A 21211-nucleotide genomic window follows, 5' to 3' on the forward strand; every position below is an offset into this window, starting at 1 on the left:
CAATCTGCTTCCCTACCTGGAGCACGCGAGACCACCCCCTGTCCTGTTCCTGTTGCTCTATCTTATCAATATATTTATCACAATTTGCTTACCTACCTGGAGCACGCGAGACCACGCTTACCTACCTGGAGCACGAGAGACCACCCCCTGTCCTGTTCCTGTGGCTCTATCTTATCAATATATTTTATATACGTACCACCATGGGTCTTTGGTTTTGTATGTTCTATTTTAGAAACTGTTTTGTCTTTTGATAATTATTTGTGTTTTTTAATTTTTGCCATGTATGTATGTACTTCGAGATTCCGCCAATATAGACGCAGCCTTGATTGACTGCAAGGTACAGCAGATCCATGTACACTCCCTAAGAATTAATGGAGATGTGTCCTTTACAATGCTGTGGTGTTGTCTGTTAAATAGTTAGTTTTTAGCTTATGAGTTTGATCGTTCATTTGGTATCTTTTGCCTCTTTTCTAAAAGAAGTAAATAGGGAAATGATAGTACTTTTAAAATTGCAACTCTTTGCCAGTTAAAGCATGTACACATAATTCATGCATATAAATATTAGTACCTATGATTATAAGAAGTTCAGACCTGCAGGTCAAGTCATGTCAGGTCTGTTCAGGTCATAAAATAGGATGAAAACTCAGATGAATTCATGAGTTTGAATATATGAAAGATGAACGACGCAGATATGATCATGAGTATGAGGAAATGAATGCATATGAAAAGATCATTAAATATTGTGACAGTTTAAATTTCTTGCAAAAAATCAATGCAATATTGTGCAACTCCTTCTATCAATTCATTCAGACCACAAGAAAACAAAATAAATTTAAACAATTACCACAAAAAAGGCTTGTAAAAGTTCATTTAGAAGGTGTTATGTTGGTAAATTTATCACAAGAAAAACATCAACCTTATCCCTCCCTCCTCCCTGAAGTCTCCCTTTTGAGTCTTCATTTCTCACCATTTAGTTGACATTGCATACAATTTTTTTTCTCTGTAACTAGCTTAAAATGAGTACAATAAACTTTCAAAAATTTTGTTTTAAATATTCATATTTCAACAAAACATCTGCAACAATATCAACTATAATATCTGTTTAGATTCTTTTGTAGGACAGAAAAAACATTTCTCATGAAGAAAATCTTAAAATCACTTTATGTGACTATATAAAAGTGTAAAACATGATTTAAGGTAACAAATACTAACCCAAATCAGTGAGGACATAATTCCTCCTGTAAGCAGGCAGATCGAACTCCTCCGGAGGCTCCGTGCTACTGATTTTATTGAGGGACAACAGGTAACCAGTTGTAGGTAGCTCTTCACTACTATGTTGCCAGGTAACATTCACCGAGGTAGAATTAATCTGGTTTACTTGTATCGTTGGGACTGAAAAAGAGCAAATCATATTCAATCCAAGATTCTGGACTAAATGTTAAAATTATGTACAAAAGTTTTGTTACTATTCATTAGGTTGTCCTTTTTTAGCAGATTTTGTAGGATTTTCTAGCTGTGTTGAAAACGGGGCTTAAGGTGGTACCCAACACCTTGACTTAAATTTATTTGGCTCGTTTAATTTTCATAAAATTTTGACAAAATATTTCTTTGACCCTTTGACGTAGTTAAAACATTTTGCTCATTTTACAGAGTTATCTCCCTGTAGTGTTAGGTACCACCTTAACTCTAGAACAGAAAAAGTGATGCCACCAAAATTCAGACTTAATCTGTATTTAGTGGCAATAAGCATTGTGTTTAAGTTTCATAACATTTGGTTAAAACAACAAAAATTGGAAAAATGAAACTAAATTTGGGAGGTACGAACTGATTTGATACATCTAAGATATAAAGAAAACTTACCTGGGTTATTGCCGGTTGAAGTACGGTAGTCAACCCACGGCCAGTCCTTGTTTTCAATACGACAATAGCCAGCCTTAGTGGATGCCAAGACTCTCACACGATAGTCTGTGTCAGGATCTAAACCTAAAAAAATATAACATAGACAGATGGTCATTTATTTATGCCCATTTATGTCAATTCACTTTAAAAGAATTTCTAAACTTTGCAAGTTTTTCTCTTTTTTTCATTCAAATTTATTAAATATCTTTAGATTACAAATTCTGTCTTGCAACAATAATCTGTTTGACATTTTTATGACCTCAAGGCTTGAAATAGAATAAGGGCAACATTTCTGTACACATTAAGGGAAAATTATCAATATCGCATCTTATAAACACGAAAAAAACTGTTTTAAACAACACAAAAATGAATATAAAATAATAACAAAACTATGAATGCATTCAAGAACAATATACTTACCAAATTGCTGTTTCAGGGAAAAAACTTTTCGGTTTTAAATAAGCATATCTAGCTGGCAATTATTTTGTATGCAATTAACCAAACGGCCGCTTGATGGCAATGGAGGTGACCAGATTTTTAAAGGTGGTACCCAACACCTCGACTTAAATTAATTTGGCTTGTTTAATTTTCATGAAATTTGGACACAATATTTACTTTGACCCTTTGAGAAAATATAAAAAAATCAAAACAACTTGACCCTATCACTTTCTTGGAAAAATTTCATTGGATAGATAGCAATTTGACAAACACTCATTTTAATCATTGAGAAACTTAATATTTCCTTAACAATACAATGTGATTAAAACATTTGGCTGATTTTACAGAGTTATCTCACTGTATTGTAACCAACTTAACAGAAGATGTACAGGAAATAGATTGTGCTGGAGAAAATTATGGAGATATCTTGTATTCGTACGAAACAGTTTCGATCCTACATGTAATGATTATTTTAGGAAAATTTGCATACAAGCTTTTTTTTATTTAGTTAATTCAAATATGTAATTATAGATTATTGTTGATCATCTCAACGAGATTGATTTTCTCGCTTGAGCTGGTACAGCGAAAGTGAGAAAAGCAATCGAGTTGAGATGACCAATGATAATCTGTTTATCGCTATTTTACCTATGACGACGTTGTCAATTTCATGTCAATTTCGTTAGCAACGCCGTGTGTCCTTAGTTTCTAGCGATAATTTTTCCATCTCAAGCGAGTAGCATGATATGAGAATTATCACAAAAAAAGATCAAAAGAAAAATGCACATAATAGCGATAATAAAACATATACCTTCATGTGCTAAATTTGAAGATAAACAGGGTAGAAATGTTTACTTAAAACTTTCGGTTTCTTGGGCTTTCTATCCTTTGGACAGACATACTTATTTTTCTTATTTCAGAAGATAAACAAATACAGAATTTTGTTAAACAATTTTGAATGCAGGGATCTCCATGGATGAAAATTGAACCATGGAGGAACTTTCACCATTACAAACCGTGTCTACGCTGTACAGTGTAGCGCGATCAGAATTATTTTATCCCTCCATACAAGGAATGGTGAACATGCTAATTCATTGCTTATTTAAATTATATTTATTTGAATTTTCATTATAGAATTAGAAGTATCAATATGTTCATTTATTGCCGTTTTTAACCATTCAAATGCCAAGTCTTCATGGTCCCCCCCTTAGTCGAGAATGACCAAAAGCTGTCATGAAGGTCCCCATGTAGATTTCTTGTATTTTTGGTAATTGTTATGGGGGTTAAAAATCATATGATGTGGAGCTTATTTTTCATGGACACTGTCAAATTCAAAACCCATTACCGGTATGGCTGATTTGCAGCAACAACAAAACGATTCGTACGGGTTATGTAAAAGGTTAAAGAGATTTGTAAAGCAAATGAAAAGGTTTTTAATGACTTTATCTGACAAATTGATGCTGTGCAACAGGCATCTTTCGAGTCTGAATAGAAACCGGAAACGGGGATGTATCAATTTGATTGTAATATACGAAATGAATTCGGAATTACGATCCGATATTTCTTTACAGGAAATATTTATAAGTTTTTACTTTTAAACTTTTAAAGTAATTCTTAATTATCGTTACAGCAGTACTCGAGTTATTTGCGATGAAATAATATTTACTGTTTTGCGTCTTATTTTGTTCTTCTTAAAAAAAGGGGGATGCTGATTGCGCAAGTCAAAATAAAGCACGTGTTCGACTTGTTAAACTGTTTTCTTTGTAACTGGATTATTAATTTATTTATTTAATCTAAATTATCATAATCATTTGCTGAAACTTAGTTGATTAATTCGACAAATGGATCGTCTATCCTCAGATAGTATTCTCCTGTCTGGTTTGTTAATCTACCTGTACAAGCTCAGGTACAAGTGATTAGCGATCTTAATCCGGATATCCCTCAGGCGTTAGAACTGTGTTGGATTATAACATAAAAAGCCTAAGGGTTATGCAATTACATGCATTTGATTATAATTGAAAAAAAAAATGGCGTCGGGCTACAAAAAATGATGAAGTTTTGAACGATGGCGGAAGACAATTTAACGATGGGGCGAGTCATTTGACGATGGCGCAAGACATTTGAACGATGGCGGGGCGCCATCGTTAAACAGGCCATGGAGATCCCTGTATCTGAGTTATAAAAGGATGCTTCTTAATTTGTGTTTAACTGTATGAGTTAAAACATATTTATTTATAGTGGATTGAGAAACAAGTTTTTGTAATTCATATTAATCTATCTCCACTTTGCGGGTGTGAGGGCTGCCTTGTAGAGACATTAAGCAGCTCTTTTTCGAAATCTACAAGGGTGTCTTTGACCTGCAAGAAATATGACTCTCTGCCTGAAATTTTCTCCCTGGAATAGGAATTGAACAAGGAACCTTTGTGTTAGTAGCCTAATGAGCTAACCACCACACCACGGCTTTAACTGTATTGTATGCCCATAAGGATGTACTTAAGTGAGGTTAGGTAAAATTTAAGAAATTAAGAAATTAAAATTGATACTATAAGCTGGTAGAGCATCAATTAAGGACAAAGATAAGCTAAAAATATTGATAAGTCATGGACCTCCTTTTCGAGATATTTGAGATTTAAAATATGGCGGGAAAAGGCTGACTCTGACTTTTACCTTATATTTGCATTGGTATTATTTGGGTCTCGAAACAAAAGAAAGAAAATCAAGAATCTTCTAAAAATTTGGTAAATGACCTTTCATGAGCTATTAAATCTTATATGAAAAAATAAATGGGTGTTTTGGGGCAAAATATTTTACATTGTATTGTATGGAAAAACACAAAGGAGTCCGAACGTTTGACACATATTCCAAAACCTCACCTAAGTACATCCTTAAATGTAGTAGACTGTATTACCTTTTTAATATATCTATAGGTACTGAAGGGATAGTAAAATTAAATAATGCATTGTTTTAAGCATTGGTTGTAGTTGATTCAACTACAATTCTGGACAAAGGAAGATAACTCCAACATTAAAGACGACTTTAACAATGACATCATTAATATTTGTTTTGTATGAATTACCTGTGATAAGGAAAGACGTAGCAGTCCCTAATGTTCTTTCCTTCATGATGATTTTACTCTCCACTTTCATGTAATAGATTGAGTACTCGATAATAACTCCATTTCTGAATCTCAGTGGGAGGGGATCCCATTTTACTGTGATGGTATTAGGTGTTGTGCTAACCAGTCTTATCAATGGTGCTTTGCAAGGAACTGAAAACATAGAAATATAAATAAGATCAATAGAGGCTCTCAGCTCACAATTTAAAATTCTTGTTTAAATTGACAATCAAAGTGTTTTTAAGTACTGAAGGGATAGTAAAATTAAATAATGCATAGTTTTAAGCATTGGTTGTAGTTGATTCAACTACAATTCTGGACAAAGGAAGATAACTCCAACTTTAAAGACGACTTTAACAATGACATCATTAATATTTGAAATATGGATATAAGATTCCTTCACCTTGCACAAGTCATGTAATTCTCTCGACAAGTATAACATCATTTGTCAATATTCTACAGAAAATCTGATTATGGTAAACTTAGCTATAGGTGAGGACTCTTATAATTGATTGGAACTAGAAAGTATTACAAAAAAAATTAACTCATGGATAGTTTCTATCATAATATTCTATGAAGCCTTTTTCAATAAGGCCTAAAATAAAATATAATTTGTTCCCCAATCCTGACCAACACTGCGAAAGCATAAAATTTTATTGTCAAAACTCAGTTAAATATTATTCTATTCGTTTCCAATTTCAGGCCTGCCAAATGGACTGTATTGTTCTAGCTTTTTGGTAAAAATAAAATAATTTCTCTACCTACCCACTCCTGGTTTGGCAGGATCAGGACTAGGGAAACAAACAATATCTTAATTTAGGCCTAACCCTGCTCTGAAAGGAGAGAGGGTTTTACCAGTTTATATCTGTTCCTCCTTAAAATGGTATATAAATTAGAGTAAATGCTTACCATCTTCTAATGTTGCCACTGTGACTGGATCTGACTGTTCCCCTGCCCCACACAATGATGTATAGGCTAACACAAACACTGTATAATTAGTATAAGGTACCAGATCTGTGAACATCTTCATTGTATCTGTTGCTTGCATCACTTGTGTTTCTACATTACCTGAAAAATAATAAGTATGCTACTGTATTACTAGATTTATTTCACTTGACTGGGCGGGGTTTAAGAAGTTCTCCTATTTAAGACCAGTCCATCTATAGACAGGAGTTTTGGGATGAACTCATCAAATACGTATCCAGTAATTTGTCTCATATCATACACTCAATTCTTAATTTTGTATATGTGTTTGGTGACACTGATAGGTGATTAGAATTCAATAAATATAACGGCAATCATCCTTATTACACACATCTTCAAATGGACAGTGCTTATGCAAATTAAAATCTCAGCTCCGCCCGATCAGTTGAAATAACATTGGTAATACCTATTTGATGAATCTGTTTATTTCACATTAGCTCGAGGTTGAATAAGGTTGAGATCTCACAAAACATGTTTGCAGTCAGACTGCCACACTCAAGAATCTTCAGCCTTTGTTTGATAGTGCTTTTGCAGTCAGACTGTCTCACTCAGGAGTTTCCAGCCTTTGTTTGATAGTGATTTTTTGTTCGTTAAGTATTTAGTTCATTTGTATGTATTGGAGTTAAGTGTGGTGTTCATTTGCTGAACAAAATATACAATATTATTGAGGGGCCAGCTGAAGCCCAGCTCTGGGTGCAGGATTTTCTCACTGCTTTCTAGACCCATTGGTGACCTTAAGCTGTTTTGAGGTCTTTGGTCAATAAATAAACTCATCATAGATACCAGGATTAAATTTTGTATTACAGCTGATTCCATTGAGTGTGTAGCCAAAGGTAATATCTATGATTAGCTTGCTTGTTAGCTGAACTATTAAGTCAGTGTTAGGTTAGGTAAACTACCCTACTTTAAGAATAGACTAGTCCGACATGGAAACTAATCGATCTGTCTGTTGGACTATGCTACTTCAAAAGGAGGGTAGTATACCTGACCTAATAATGACTTCACAGTTCAGCTAACAAGCAAGCTTACCAAAGATATTACCTTTGGCTACACACTCAATGGAATCCGCTGTAATGTCAGACGCGTCTTTTCGTCAACAAAAGACTCATCAGTAACGCTCGAAACCAAAAGAGTTAAAAAGGCCAAATAAAGTACATAGTTGAAGAGCAGAATTCCTAAATTTGTTGCCAAATACAGCTAAGGTAATCTTTTTTTGAGGTAGAAAAGCCTTAGTATTCAAAAATTCTGAAGTTTGTAAACAGTTAATTTATAAATATGACCATATCAATGATAAGTAGTTTATTCTATGACACATTTCTGGTTTCCCTTCTCTTTTCTATTGTACCTGTAACTATATCATGAATATCAAATTGTTTAACAAGTTATGCACCAATTTCAAGCTTTTATCTCATATTGAGTTCCAAATTTTTCTTTTATCCTTGGAATTCCCAACCATGAGAATGAGATAAATATGTTCACCTTACAGCAATTAAAGACCAATTAGCTGTTTCAAAATCTAATGATTTCAGGGTAAGATTTCCAAAAGTGTTCACCAAAATGTTGTGATTGGTTTAAAACGTGATAAACAATAGAAATTCAACCAATTAAGTAATGTTATTTTCATTTTACCCATAGTCCTTTAAGTTGACTTACTTCCAGTGTCAGACACTTTCATTGTGACAGAGTACGCCAAAATGGGACATTTCTTGTTGTCCGGTCTATACCAGGAGACTTTTATGCTTCTACTGGACACTGCCTCAGCGCTGACATTTGGCTTTCCAGGAGCTGTGTCTGTAATACCAAATAATCAGTAAATGTTGAGAGTGATTCACATGAATTAACTAAAAAAAAATAATTTGGCTTTCCAGAAGCTGTGTCTGTAATACCAAATAATCAGTTAATGTTGAGAGTGATTCACATGAAGTAACTAAAAAAAAATAATCCTATTTCAAAGTGGGTCTCATTGGGGTCTAAGCGTGACGCAGGATTGCCGATTTTTTGTAAGTGTGATACGGGAAAGTCAAATTATTGTGCGGTGAAAACGGGAATTAAGGTCTAGCGGGACACGGAAATTACAAAAAAATGAGAATTGCTTAGGTACATAGTATAAATAATTTGTATACATGCACAATTACTACTGAAACTGCACTGTTTGGGAAAAAAGTTGTCCTTTTGGGAATAATTTTCAGCCATTTTTTTTTTCAAATTTGGATTTCTCCAGGGGAAAAAGCCTTTATCCTCCGTTAATTTAAGGCAAACAATATCACTGATCAATGAATTCACAGTGTCTACTATTACGATACAAACCGTTCCTGTTTACATAATTGGCTTGAAAAAATCTTATTCCAAAAGGTTATATATTTAACACTGCAGTGAAATCTTTCAAACTTTTTATCAGGAGTACAAACATTGATTTGAAAGGATAACACTTTTTTTACTTTTAAAGTCTAGTTCTACTGGAATCAATGAAGTATGGATTTTCTGCACTCTCACAGCAATTATTTTCATTTGCATGTGCTGTTCAAACATCCACAAGTTTTTCAATTGTATTTTTTTATTTGGTGATTTTGACTCATTTTAACACTCGCAAAGTGTTTTAGAATTGTTTGCCAGCATTTTCAACTTCTATTTAATGGGATGGAATATCAGCTATAATTATACATTTCCTAATTTGTAAAATGTAGTTAAGTGTATTATGTATATTAAAGAAAAGAACAAACATTTTATTGCATATAAATATAAAATAATAAAATATTTGGAATGAGTTGGCTAAGGTACGAGTTTACATATATCAACACCAACCTCATCCAGAATATTCTGGAACTAGTTAATTCTACAATTGTAAAACTTCTTGAAATGTAGAAATTAATGAAACGGATGTAAAAAATACATGTTTCAAATTACAATATTACATTTTTACAAATTAAGAAATTGCATGTTTCAAAATAAGAAATGTATAATTATGGCACTCTATTCAACCTACCGTCTTTTTCAATGAGAAGCCTGGCAAATGCTGATACAAAGTCAACACTGTTCTCTGCTATACACTGATAATACCCAGAATCCTCCACTACCGTCTGCTCTATCACCAGTTGTCTCCCTTCATCTTTTATCTGTAACAAATTAAATTGGAATAAAAATATTGTATCCTTTTTATGAATTTGACTGAAAATATATTATTGCAACTTTTATTGTATCATAATACAACATCACACAGTTTTGAGGTTTTGAACTATGTATTTTCATGTCAGTGGTAATGTTGGCTTTTTTCAAAACTAACTCTGCCCTTTTTTATTGGGAAAATATGCTTCATTTTTAGAAAATTGGGAAATTAAGAATAACCCATGAATTTTGACTGAAAATTCAATTTGCAGACCCCCTTTCACGAGTCAAACCCTACTTTGAAATAAAACCTGCACAAAGGTCATTTTATGCATGGCAAATGTATAAATGAGTGTTTTTCAGTTTGTATTAATGCACAATAACTACTGAGATTGCACTGGGAAAAAAAATTGTCTTTTAAGCCTTTTTTTTTTTACAAGTTGGGGTTTTTCTCCAGGGGACTTGGTCTTTATTCTCCGGTAATTTAAGGCAAACACTGCAAGTATTTAGAAGATGATTTTTTTACTCATATATATAAGTCAGTGAGTGATAAGATTTCTACTCAACGGAACAATAGAGCAAACAAAAGTACAAACAGATTGACCAATCAGAGACGACTTTGGAAAAATTTGAATTACAATGACTCTTACTTTATATCTGCCATGAGTGTTGCTGATTAGAGTTGTCTGTCCATCCTTGTACCATGTGATCTTAGGCTTGGGAGATCCTTCTGCATCACACGTAAATATAATAACACGTGACCGGGGAAACTTCTGGTTTTTAGGTTTCTCTAATATAACAGGTGGTGCTACAAAAAAATAATAATAAATAATTACTTGTTGTTTCTGAAAAATGATAAATAATTAGTTGTTGTTTCTGAAAAATAATAAATAATTAGTTGTTGTTTCTGAAAAATAATAAACAAGAATGTGTCCATAGTACACGGATGCCCCACTCCCACTATCATTTTCTATGTTCAGTGGACCGTGAAATTGGGGTCAAAACATTAATTTGGAATTAAAATTAGAAAGATCATATCATAGGGAACATGTGTACTAAGTTTCAAGTTGATGTAACTTTAACTTCATCAAAAACTACCTTGACCAAAAACTTTAACCTGAACTTTGCACTATCATTTTCTATGTTCAGTGGACCATGAAATTGGGGTCAAAACTATAATTTGGCATTAAAATTAGAAAGATCATATCATGGGGAACATGTGTATTAAGTTTCAAGTTGATTGGACTTCAGCTTCATCAAAAACTACCTCGACCAAAAACTTTAACCGGACGGACGCACAGACCAGAAAACATAATGCCCCTCTACTATCGTAGGTGGGGCATAAAAATTAGTTGTTCTTTCTGAAGGTAAATATATATATATCCATTTATTGTTCCTACATGTATTACCAATGTTATTTCAACTGATTGGGCAAATAATTTGCATTAGAACAGTCTATTTGAAGATGTGTGTGATAAGGATGATTGACATTATAATTATTATTGAATTCTAATCACCTATCAGTGTCACCAAAATGCATATACAAAAGTACTGAGTGTTTGATATGGGACGAATAACTGGACACTGCATTGATGAGTTTATCCCAAAACTCCTGTCTATAGATGGACTGGTCTTAAATAAACGACTTTCTTAAACCCCGCCCAGTCAAGTGAAATAAATCTAGTAATACATATTTATAACAATTTGAAATCTGTTAATTTTTTTAGCAGCGACGAAAATGATGAAATAAAATACGGACATGATAGATAATAACTTTCTTTAATTCAATCAATTATGACCATGTTATGCTGAGAATACATCTTTAATTTCATATGTGAACAAAAGCATCTGACCAGGTTTCAGTCTGTACTGTAAGTAACTAACTTGTCTGATGTCCTACACTAGGAATATTCAATTCTTGATACCGTATACGGCCGTGTATTGTCCGCATTTGTGTATAGTCCGCACCCCCTCTTCATCCCCAAATATCGAGGAAAAAGTCTAGTTCGCTTGTATAGTCAGCACCCCTTCCATCAATTTCATTCCCAGGGTAAAAAACCGCGGACTATACACCCCTTTCTACGATTTATCAATTTTTATTAGATAATGAGAAAAATGTTGAAATATTGGTCTTCTGACTAATAGTTCGACAATATTTTGGTGTAGAGCTTTCTATCGCCTTACTTGTAACTACAAGGTTAGCCTTAGCAGTAATGAAAGGTCCATTTTGACTAGAATTTAGGAACTTCACTTACTTGTACCTACAAGGTTAGCCTTAGCAGTAATGAAAGGTCCATTTTGACTAGAAACTTCACTTACTTGTAACTACAAGGTTAGCCTTAGCAGTAATCAAAGGTCCATTTTGACTAGAAACTTCACTTACTTGTAACTACAAGGTTAGCCTTAGCAGTAATCAAAGGTCCATTTTGACTAGAAACTTCACAAATATAACTGCCAGTGTCTTTCTCTTCCAGTTCTAACAATTTAAGATTTGTCCCCTGCAACATGGCTTTCGTGATGTTTTTACCATCTGAAAAATAGAACATAAATGAGCAACAAGTTCAAGGTTCAATGTCCTTTTCTATAAATAAATATTTTACATCATTTTGTTTCTGGTAGAAAGTTGTCTCAATGTCCATCATACCACATCTTTTTTGTCTGATTTGTTTTTTATTTTGGCTATCATCATTAATGCATAATTAATGCAGAAATATGCAACTGTAGGTTCAAGGTCTGAAAATGATATAAAAGGGTTTTGGTTAATTTATTTCAAGACTTGGAGATAAGCTCTTTGTTTTTCTAAGTTTATGTTCCTGATTCGTCAGAACTGCTCCTTTTAAATAGGCATAGATGCCAACCCCCTTTTGACACAATCAGTAACAAACTATCAAATTTTCCGTAAAAAAAGTTTTCAGTAATCATTCATAAACGTGCATTTACCAATAAAAATTACTGACGAGTGGTTGCAAAGTGATGTACACTAAAATTTGTCATTTAACATGTTGTCTGTAGTATGTATTCCATTCATTAATTGTTCAGATGTTCTCGACTCAAACATTTTTGTTTTGTCAAGGAGAAGTAGAGAAAGGGGGAAAGCTACTTAATAAAATGCAAGTTTGCCTCTTCGGAAGTCAGTTAGTTACCCAACAATAGGTTGATAACTCCCGAGAAACCGGAAGCATTTCATTGGCGTTTCCTAAATACTGGACCAGGACGGAAAAGTAATGATAAAAATCCGCGTTTTACAAAATTGAACGTCGATGATTGGGAATCCGTCACTATTCGACTTTGACCGTAATAGCGTAGTTTTTATCGCAAAATCGGAAAAACTACGGAAAAATCGTAATGGTTGGCATCTATGAATAGGTTTCAATCCATTGTCACTGAAAATTGTGACAACTGCCTGTGTTAGGAAGAGTCCAATATATGAAGGAAATATGAATGAGGATTAGGATCAGCTTGTTATCAACAGCTGATTATTTCATAGAGGTGCCTATTAGACCATGTCTTACTGCCATTTCATGCTTTTCAATGATAAATGTTTATTTAATATATTTTTGATTGAGATTGACCATTTCTATTGATATGTAATAGTGTGCCTTTTTATGTTGTAATATTACACTACTGTCTCAGGTTAGGGTGAAGGTTGGTGTCTGATAAGACATTCAAACCTTGTGCATTTTTATGCACCTTTCCTAATTCTGGAGCCTGTTGTTCAGTGGTTGGCACAGTCCATCAGACTTGGGGTCAATTACATTGGAATGTAATTAATTAAATTACACATTACATTGCAAAAATGATCAATTACATAAATTACACATTACACTGTTTTTTGAAATGTAATTAATTAAATTACAATTACTTTGTATATATATATATATATTAGACCATTGGTTTTCCTGTTGAATTGGTTAACAAAAGATATTTTGGTGTCCTTTAAAGCTTGCTGTTAGGTGTGACCCAAGGCTTCATCTTGAAAGCCTTACTATGACCTATAATTGTCTACTTTTACACATTGTGACTTAAATAGAGAGTTGTCTCATTGGCACTTATACAACTTCTTTTCTATGTTGTTTATGAAACTTTTTATTTAATAACCTTCTCTTCTCCATTTAACAATAGGTCTGGGACTACCATCGACCAGACATTCTAGCACCACTGTTTGACCAGACTGAGCAACTGTATCTGATGGTCCAGCAACTATCTTTGCTGGTCTTGGTTTATTCCCTGTAATAAATATTAAATTTATTCTTTCAGTGTATGTTCACTTGTTTCTAATTGGTTTTAATTTTAAGTCCATTTATAACTTGCTGTTGAGTGTGTACTTGTTAACCTATAATTGTTTACTCTAACAACATCCGTCATCGTGACTTTGATGGAGATTTGTCTCATTGGCACTCCTACATTTGTCATACCACATCTTTTTATTTCAACAAAATTTGTGTTCAAGGTAGTTAATCTTACAATAACATAATCAACTGGTAATATGTTGTACCTGATTTGACTGTGAGGTAGGCTTCAGAACTTCTTTTCCAAGTAATACTATTAACTGTATCGGGGAGGTGATGTAGTCCCCCTGAGGTAGCATGACAACTGTATTGGCCCGCGTCGTCTGCAGTCACATGTAAAATCTGCAGAATCCCTGAGTTTATAATGATATACCTGAAAGATAGATACTGTATCAGGCCATGTATAGTATGCAGTTATGTATAGTATGCACCGTCTTTTCATAAAGATAAAACTAGATATTTATATATCATGTAAAATCTGCAGTTTATAATGATATACCTGGAACAATAGATAATTAAAGGAGTAAGGGCAATAAGGCAGATTTTACAATAAGAAGGAATTATTGTTTTTTGTATCCATCAAAAAAGCAATTGCTGAAACTGTGAAACAGACTGTGTAATGGAGTAATGCATTATGTTATTGAATAAAATGTGTCTTTCTGAGTAAATAAAAATAAAAATTACTCTGTGTTTGTGTTTTATGTTAGAATTAGAGGGTTTTCAATTTCAAAATATTGGACATGGAATAGACATCATGACCTACTTTACTGACATCCAGCTTATTTGGAGTGGAATTTTGAAGTATTATTTATAAGTGGAGCCTAATAACATGGACTTATATTTTAATAAAAAGTCTTCTTTTGTGTTTTAATCATAACTTTAAGGCAGATTTTTATTGGTAATGGCTAAAAAAGGTAATTTAAAAATATTGTTGCTAACGTCACGTCTTTTCCGTCCATTGTGGTATGTCACGATCGCAATTTTCTTGTTAGTTCTCAGACAGCCCATTGTAGTTATTTTTATCCCGGGTTTTATAAATAATTGAAAATAGCAATCATATTAAATTTGGATGACGTAAGGGGGTCAAAGGACTTGAGGAATCAATATCATTGGCTGTTTTATTTTTTGCGAACGTTACTGTTCGAGGTTTCCGTCCAAATCAGTGTCACGTGAGCAACATATATTTATATCTGTAACTCTCCTGTATAGGAGTTACGATATCGCCCTTTGCAGAAATAGATTCGGAGTCAGTTCCTTCACATGATGGGGAAGCAAAGAAGGTAAGTTGTGTGTAATATCGTTACAAGAGGACCTTAAATGTATTCCGTCCATCAAAAAGACGTTCGCAACAAAACATAATGTCATGATAGTAGATGTTGCTAATGTTACTATTACGAATTGGTTTCTTGTGTATTCATTTGATATAAAGTACACCTGCAAATGACATTCTGTATATTTAGAAATTCTAAACCAGACTGTACAATTTTATTACTCCAGGCATATTTTAAACATCACTGTGTGCATACATTTTAACTTTTAAAGATGTTGTTGCTCATGTGACATGTCCAAATGTCGCTAACGTTACTAATTTTTTGGTTTCTTGTGTATTCATTTGATATAAAGTACACCTGCAAATGACATTCTGTATATTTAGAAATTCTAAACCAGACTGTACAATTTTATTACTCCAGGCATATATTAAACATCCCTGTGTGCATACATTTTAACTTTTAAAGATGTTGTTGCTCATGTGACATGTCCAAATGTCGCTAACGTTACTCATTTTTGTCTCCGTCACATTAGCAACATGAAAGTAGGAGACAGAACACAATACTGTAAAATCTGCCATAAGGCCCTTATTTGGCCCAAAAATTACTGCAAATTTAAAAGTTATCATACATATTTTTAAATTACTGAAAAGTATCTCAGGTAGAAGGTATTCAGAAAAACAAAATAATTTTGGACATTGAACAAGTTACCATGGCAACAAATCATGCCTTAATTTGCATAGTTTGTAAAATTTTGTGATTTTCCTTGTTTTTTATCAAATTTTTTTAAAAGTATATTTTCGATTGGAAAAGTATGTGCCAAGAAACCATATATTTGGTGAGATTTTATCAATAGTAATAATAAAGCTTCAGTTAAATTATTCTGTTGTTTCTTGGCCACACACGATGTTTCAACAACAGAAATAAAGATAGAAAACTGCATACATTCTGGATTTTCATCGTTTTTGTGAAAACAGTACATATTATATATGACATAATTGTGAAGTCATCACATAAGAATCTTAATGTTTTTCATTTATATTTCTTGACCCTATGCATTTCTAAAGATTATGTGCCAATTTGAAAAAGTTATCAAACATTTTATTTTCTTGGGCCAAAACCAGGCCTTAATGCCCCTACTCTTTTATTGTCTTACTCTTCTTGTTGGATTGTAGTCATTTACCAATTTTTCTCTGTAAAAGTACAATGCAAAGGTCATGTTGCTTATTATACTACGACGTTTTTAAGGAAATAAAATATTTTTTTGAGGAAACAAACTAGATGCTGTAATGAGCCTGTGTCGCTCACTTTGGTCTATGTGTATGTTCAACAAAGGATACCCTCCAATATTGTAGATTAGAATTTATGACAAAAATCACTGTTTTGTTGATCTTGTATTGATTATCATTTTGTCTGCTTAGTTTCTCTCTATCTTCCTCAGTTTTTGGCTCGCAACACAAGAGGGTAAAAAAAAATCCTCATTTAAGGGCAATCACTCCTATAAAGAGTGACAGTCTACTAACTATATTGTCAAACTTTGATTTGTTAGTAGATCTTGCCTTGCTGATCATTTTTGTGATTTTAAGTATCTATATTAATTTTCAAAATTGTTATATAAATGTCAAAATGATGAGCACTATCAAAATCACTACAAGTCAAAGGAGTATATATAGAATGACGTATTTACCTGTCATTTGTTGCTAACTGGACTTCATCTTTGATCCATGTGTACAGAGGAGGGGGCACTGCTTTGATCTTACACTCGAACCGTGCCACACCCCCCTTGTCAACACTTTTATCTACAGGTTCAGAGCTATACTCTTTTGCTATGCCTAAAAATAAAATAACAAATATATCTAACTCTTTTATCTACAGGTTCAGAGCTATACTCTTTTGCTATGCCTAAAAATAAAATAACAAATATATCTAACACTTTTATCTACAGGTTCAGAGCTATACTCTTTTGCTATGCCTAAAAATAAAATAACAAATATATCTAACTCTTTTATCTACAGGTTCAGAGCTATACTCTTTTGCTATGCCTAAAAATAAAATAACAAATATATCTAACTCTTTTATCTACAGGTTCAGAGCTATACTCTTTTGCTATGCCTAAAAATAAAATAACAAATATATCTAACTCTTTTATCTACAGGTTCAGAGCTATACTCTTTTGCTATGCCTAAAAATAAAATAACAAATATATCTAACTCTTTTATCTACAGGTTCAGAGCTATACTCTTTTGCTATGCCTAAAAATAAAATAACAAATATATCTAACTCTTTTATCTACAGGGTTTCACAACTTTTGCTATGCTGAAGACAGTACTTTGACCTATAATGGTTTACTGTTACAGATTGTGACTTGAATGGAGAGTTGTCTCATTGTCACTCATACCACATCTTTTCATATCTACTAAAAAGTATCTTTCTTTTTATATTACCATATTGCATATCATGTCTTCTTAAAATTAGAAGGTCTTTCTAACATGTCTAAGGAAAAGTTGAAATAGAATGGCACATGTCATACTTGTGAGAAATTAAGCAAGCTATAAAACCAGAATAATTCACCAATTTGTACATAAAATAATACCTGAGCCAAGTCAAGAGTATGAAAGTTGTTCATAGGCGGATCCAGGGGGGGGCCTGGGGGGCCTGGGCCCCCCTTTCGTGGGAAAAATTTGGTTGATTATATAGGGAATCACTGATGCATGACTGGAGTGGGCCCCCCCTTAGGTCAGTCAGCGGGCCCCCCCCCTTAGGAAAAGTTCTGGATCCGCCACTGTTGTTTCCATTTGTTTGATGGTGTTTGAGCTTTTAAATTTGCCATTTAAATTTTCTTTAGTTTGGAAGTTAGTATTTTTGTAACTTTCATTTCCCTCAACTGTTTTACAATAGCAGCAAAAAATCAATGTTAAATAAAACTAAATAATCATTCTCATCTTTTTCTCTTATAATACTGGTAAAACAATTAAATTAATTATAATGATGCACCCTCTATTTCTATAAACACCCACAAGGTCACATGTCAATCAGCAATCTTTGAAGGTCATGTTGACATCAAGAAAATAGGCTTGTGGTACAAAATGTGTGCAATCATTGAATTATTACATATTTACATGCAAGTATAAAAAAAAACAAAAATTCCTTAATAAGTACAACCTGTATAATATTACCTTTCATGTAGTTTTTCACAATGTTCAATATTAATATTTATTAATATATTATTATAATTCATGAAAATAAAAATGTCAAATTATGCATTTTGACATATTTATTTATTCAATTATTTTTTTTGTTACAGCTGTTTAGAATTTACAGATGGTACGAACTATACAAAACACTCAATCACACATTTCTAATGTTTTTAGTGACCAATCTTCAGAAAATTACTAGCAAAAAAATATTTTCAACTATTTTTTTCTCCTAAAAAGGCCTCAGAACTACTTAATTATTTATCCCATGAAGACTTGAATATTTTTTGTGGCTAAAGAAAAGATGTTGTTATATTAACCTCTTTATTAACTAATGAACATGTTTTTGTTATTTGAGCCAACACCTATTCCCTACCAGTACCTCAACACCTTGGCACTATTTCAGCCATAAGCTGACCCACAAATAAAAAAAAATAGTCCCTTCTCTGTGCACTGGAATATTCTGCAATCTATATCAGTTCTATCCTAATTATGATGTTAATCATTACAGAAACATAAATAAAATACCCTTCTTTCTTTTTAAGTTGCAAAAAATGTTCTATTTACAAATGTATTATAAATCATATTCTTCTTCATGTAAATAACCTGATGTGACCTTTGCTGAATGGGTCACACATCAGAGAATTATGGGGCGACATAAAGGGCAACTATTTACTCTTTGTTTACAAATATTTGATTTAAGATTATAGAGGTTTAAAAATTGAAAATGTAAAAACATAGCTTAAAAGGAATTAAACTTTATGTTTGCCCTTCTAATCCGTTTAAGAATGTTCGGATAGAAAAATGTGTTAATTTATAGGATTTTGACTTGGGAGATGTGGTATTGATTTTTCTTAGGCTATAAAAATTCCAATTCAATGTGATTTTAAAATAAAATTCAGTTGTAAATAAAGAATGAAACATCAATTAAAGGGTTCATTCAACAATTTCATGCATTTTGGATTTTAACCTCAACAAATTATATAAACACTATGAGATAATAAGGATCGTCAGTTCAACCACTGGTTAAAGGTTTATTTCAACATGTTCAGTGAAGATAAAATATTTTTTAACGAAAATGTTTTGCAAAAACATTATAAAAGGGGGTTTTGCAAATCAGTTTAAGTGTTTGACGTCAGTTTGGTCAATATCATTAGAATTAAATCCAAACTCGCCCAATTTAAATTCATAATGGCCCTGTTTTTAATTTTTGTTTTTGATCGACTAATCATTTGGGTTAATGTTTTGAAATGAACAAGAAAATGACATGAGCCATGATCACTGATGATGAGATTAGATAAAAGATTTTTTTTAAAGTTAGGGTCAGTTGGAATGGCCAACCAGAAAAACACTAATATTTTTTCTTTTGCGTAATTGTGTAGATTATCATTGATTTAATAAAATATTTTTCTTAAATACTTTTTTCCATTTTTCTGGGTAAGAGTTGAGGGAAAAGATGATGAGGGTGATTTCTGACGACCTTGACCATGTCGACTATCCCATTTCATGCCTTTGCATGAACAATTGCTTGTTTAACAAAAAAAGATCTGATTGGTCAATAATAAAAATCTATTTATAAACATGACAAATACATGTTGTATATATTTTCATCACACTTTAGAACTTGAGGGAGAATTAACTTCTCCCTGGATCTGGAAAGGGAGACTTCAAGGAGAACTATTTTCCTAACATCTCTACCTTTTAAGATGTATTTGTTAAGAGCCTTTTGTATGACAACTTCTACATGTATGTAAGGTGATATTTTCTTTCCTTGAGGTCGCACGAGTGAACTCAAAATAATGTAAAAAGGAAAATTACAAAAATACTGAACTCCACAGAAAATTCCAATTGGAAAGTCCCTTATCAAATATGGCAAAAAGAAAGCTCAAACATATCAAACGAATCGAAAACAACTGTAATTTTTCTGACTTGGTACAGGCATTTCCTTATGCAGAAAATGGTGGATTGAATTAGGTTTTATAGCTTACTAAACCTCTTACTTGTATGAGATTCAAACAAAATATCATAAAATTGCAGGGGTGTGGAAATGCTATGCCCGACTCGCCCAACTTGTACAGTTGATCGACCGGACAAGCAATTTTTTGTGTCTTTAATTTGTTGCCCATGGACAATTAAAAAAATTATGCTTGACATTATTGATTCATATAATCATATAGAAAAGTCCCCAAAATCCATTCACAAAAGTAGAAAAAATATCAAATAACAAGAAGAAAACAACATGTTTTAGTAAAACTCAATCAATTATCAAGACAGATCGATTATCAAACAAAAAAAATAAGTAAGAAAATCCAGGTTTCATTCATATTCTATATTTTTTTCCCATTGATCCGGGATTGACGTTGAACAGCTTATAGCAACGGGTCACCAAAAATGGTCATTATTAATTTCGAAGACTGATTTCTCAAAATGAAAACTAAATGACCGGTCGAGATGGATAAGCATCTTAAGATAGGTCATCGCTCGGAATTCAAGAAATGGAAATCAGAGGCGGCAAAGTGCAAATATCATGAGAAAAAAAAACGAATAGAGGATTTTAAAGTTCTATAAAATTTTGATTTCGCTTAGGTATCTAAAATAAATCTCAAATTTACAATTGGTCCACCAATAGTTTTTTTGGGGGTACAAACAACAATTCAGTAATTCATCAATTATTTGGTTTTCATCCCTTCATTAACTTTAAAACTCTGCACTGACTCACAGTAAAGAAAATATAAGCCATGATATAATCTCCCAGGTTCATGTAAGCTAGCATTGAAAAACATTGCAATATTTGCCTCTAGATTCTTTAATTTAGAGCTGTTTTTTGTTGTTTTTTTTATAGCTCATAGTGGTCTACTTATACTCCACTTATCTTTTGATCACTCTAATATACAAACAAAGACCATGAATACCATTTCAATTTTG

At 32.7% G+C, this 21211-nt stretch overlaps 1 protein-coding gene across 1 annotated transcript in view; it reads right to left on the reverse strand.

Annotated features, from left to right (window-relative positions):
- The window catches only part of LOC143051888 (protogenin B-like), a 56692-nt gene that overhangs the window by 20938 nt on the left and 14543 nt on the right, over positions 1-21211 (reverse strand). Inside the window, exons 3-13 of the mRNA XM_076224885.1 lie at positions 16780-16924; positions 14031-14197; positions 13634-13762; positions 11919-12065; positions 10186-10343; positions 9417-9546; positions 8087-8224; positions 6359-6517; positions 5411-5602; positions 1861-1983; positions 1213-1392 (exon numbers count right to left, since the gene is read on the reverse strand). Coding sequence (XP_076081000.1) covers positions 1213-1392; positions 1861-1983; positions 5411-5602; positions 6359-6517; positions 8087-8224; positions 9417-9546; positions 10186-10343; positions 11919-12065; positions 13634-13762; positions 14031-14197; positions 16780-16924 — 1668 coding nt within the window. The remainder of the gene's footprint in view (positions 1-1212; positions 1393-1860; positions 1984-5410; positions 5603-6358; positions 6518-8086; positions 8225-9416; positions 9547-10185; positions 10344-11918; positions 12066-13633; positions 13763-14030; positions 14198-16779; positions 16925-21211) is intronic.

This window comes from Mytilus galloprovincialis, chromosome 11 (assembly GCF_965363235.1).
Source record: "Mytilus galloprovincialis chromosome 11, xbMytGall1.hap1.1, whole genome shotgun sequence".
NCBI lineage: Eukaryota > Metazoa > Mollusca > Bivalvia > Mytilida > Mytilidae > Mytilus > Mytilus galloprovincialis.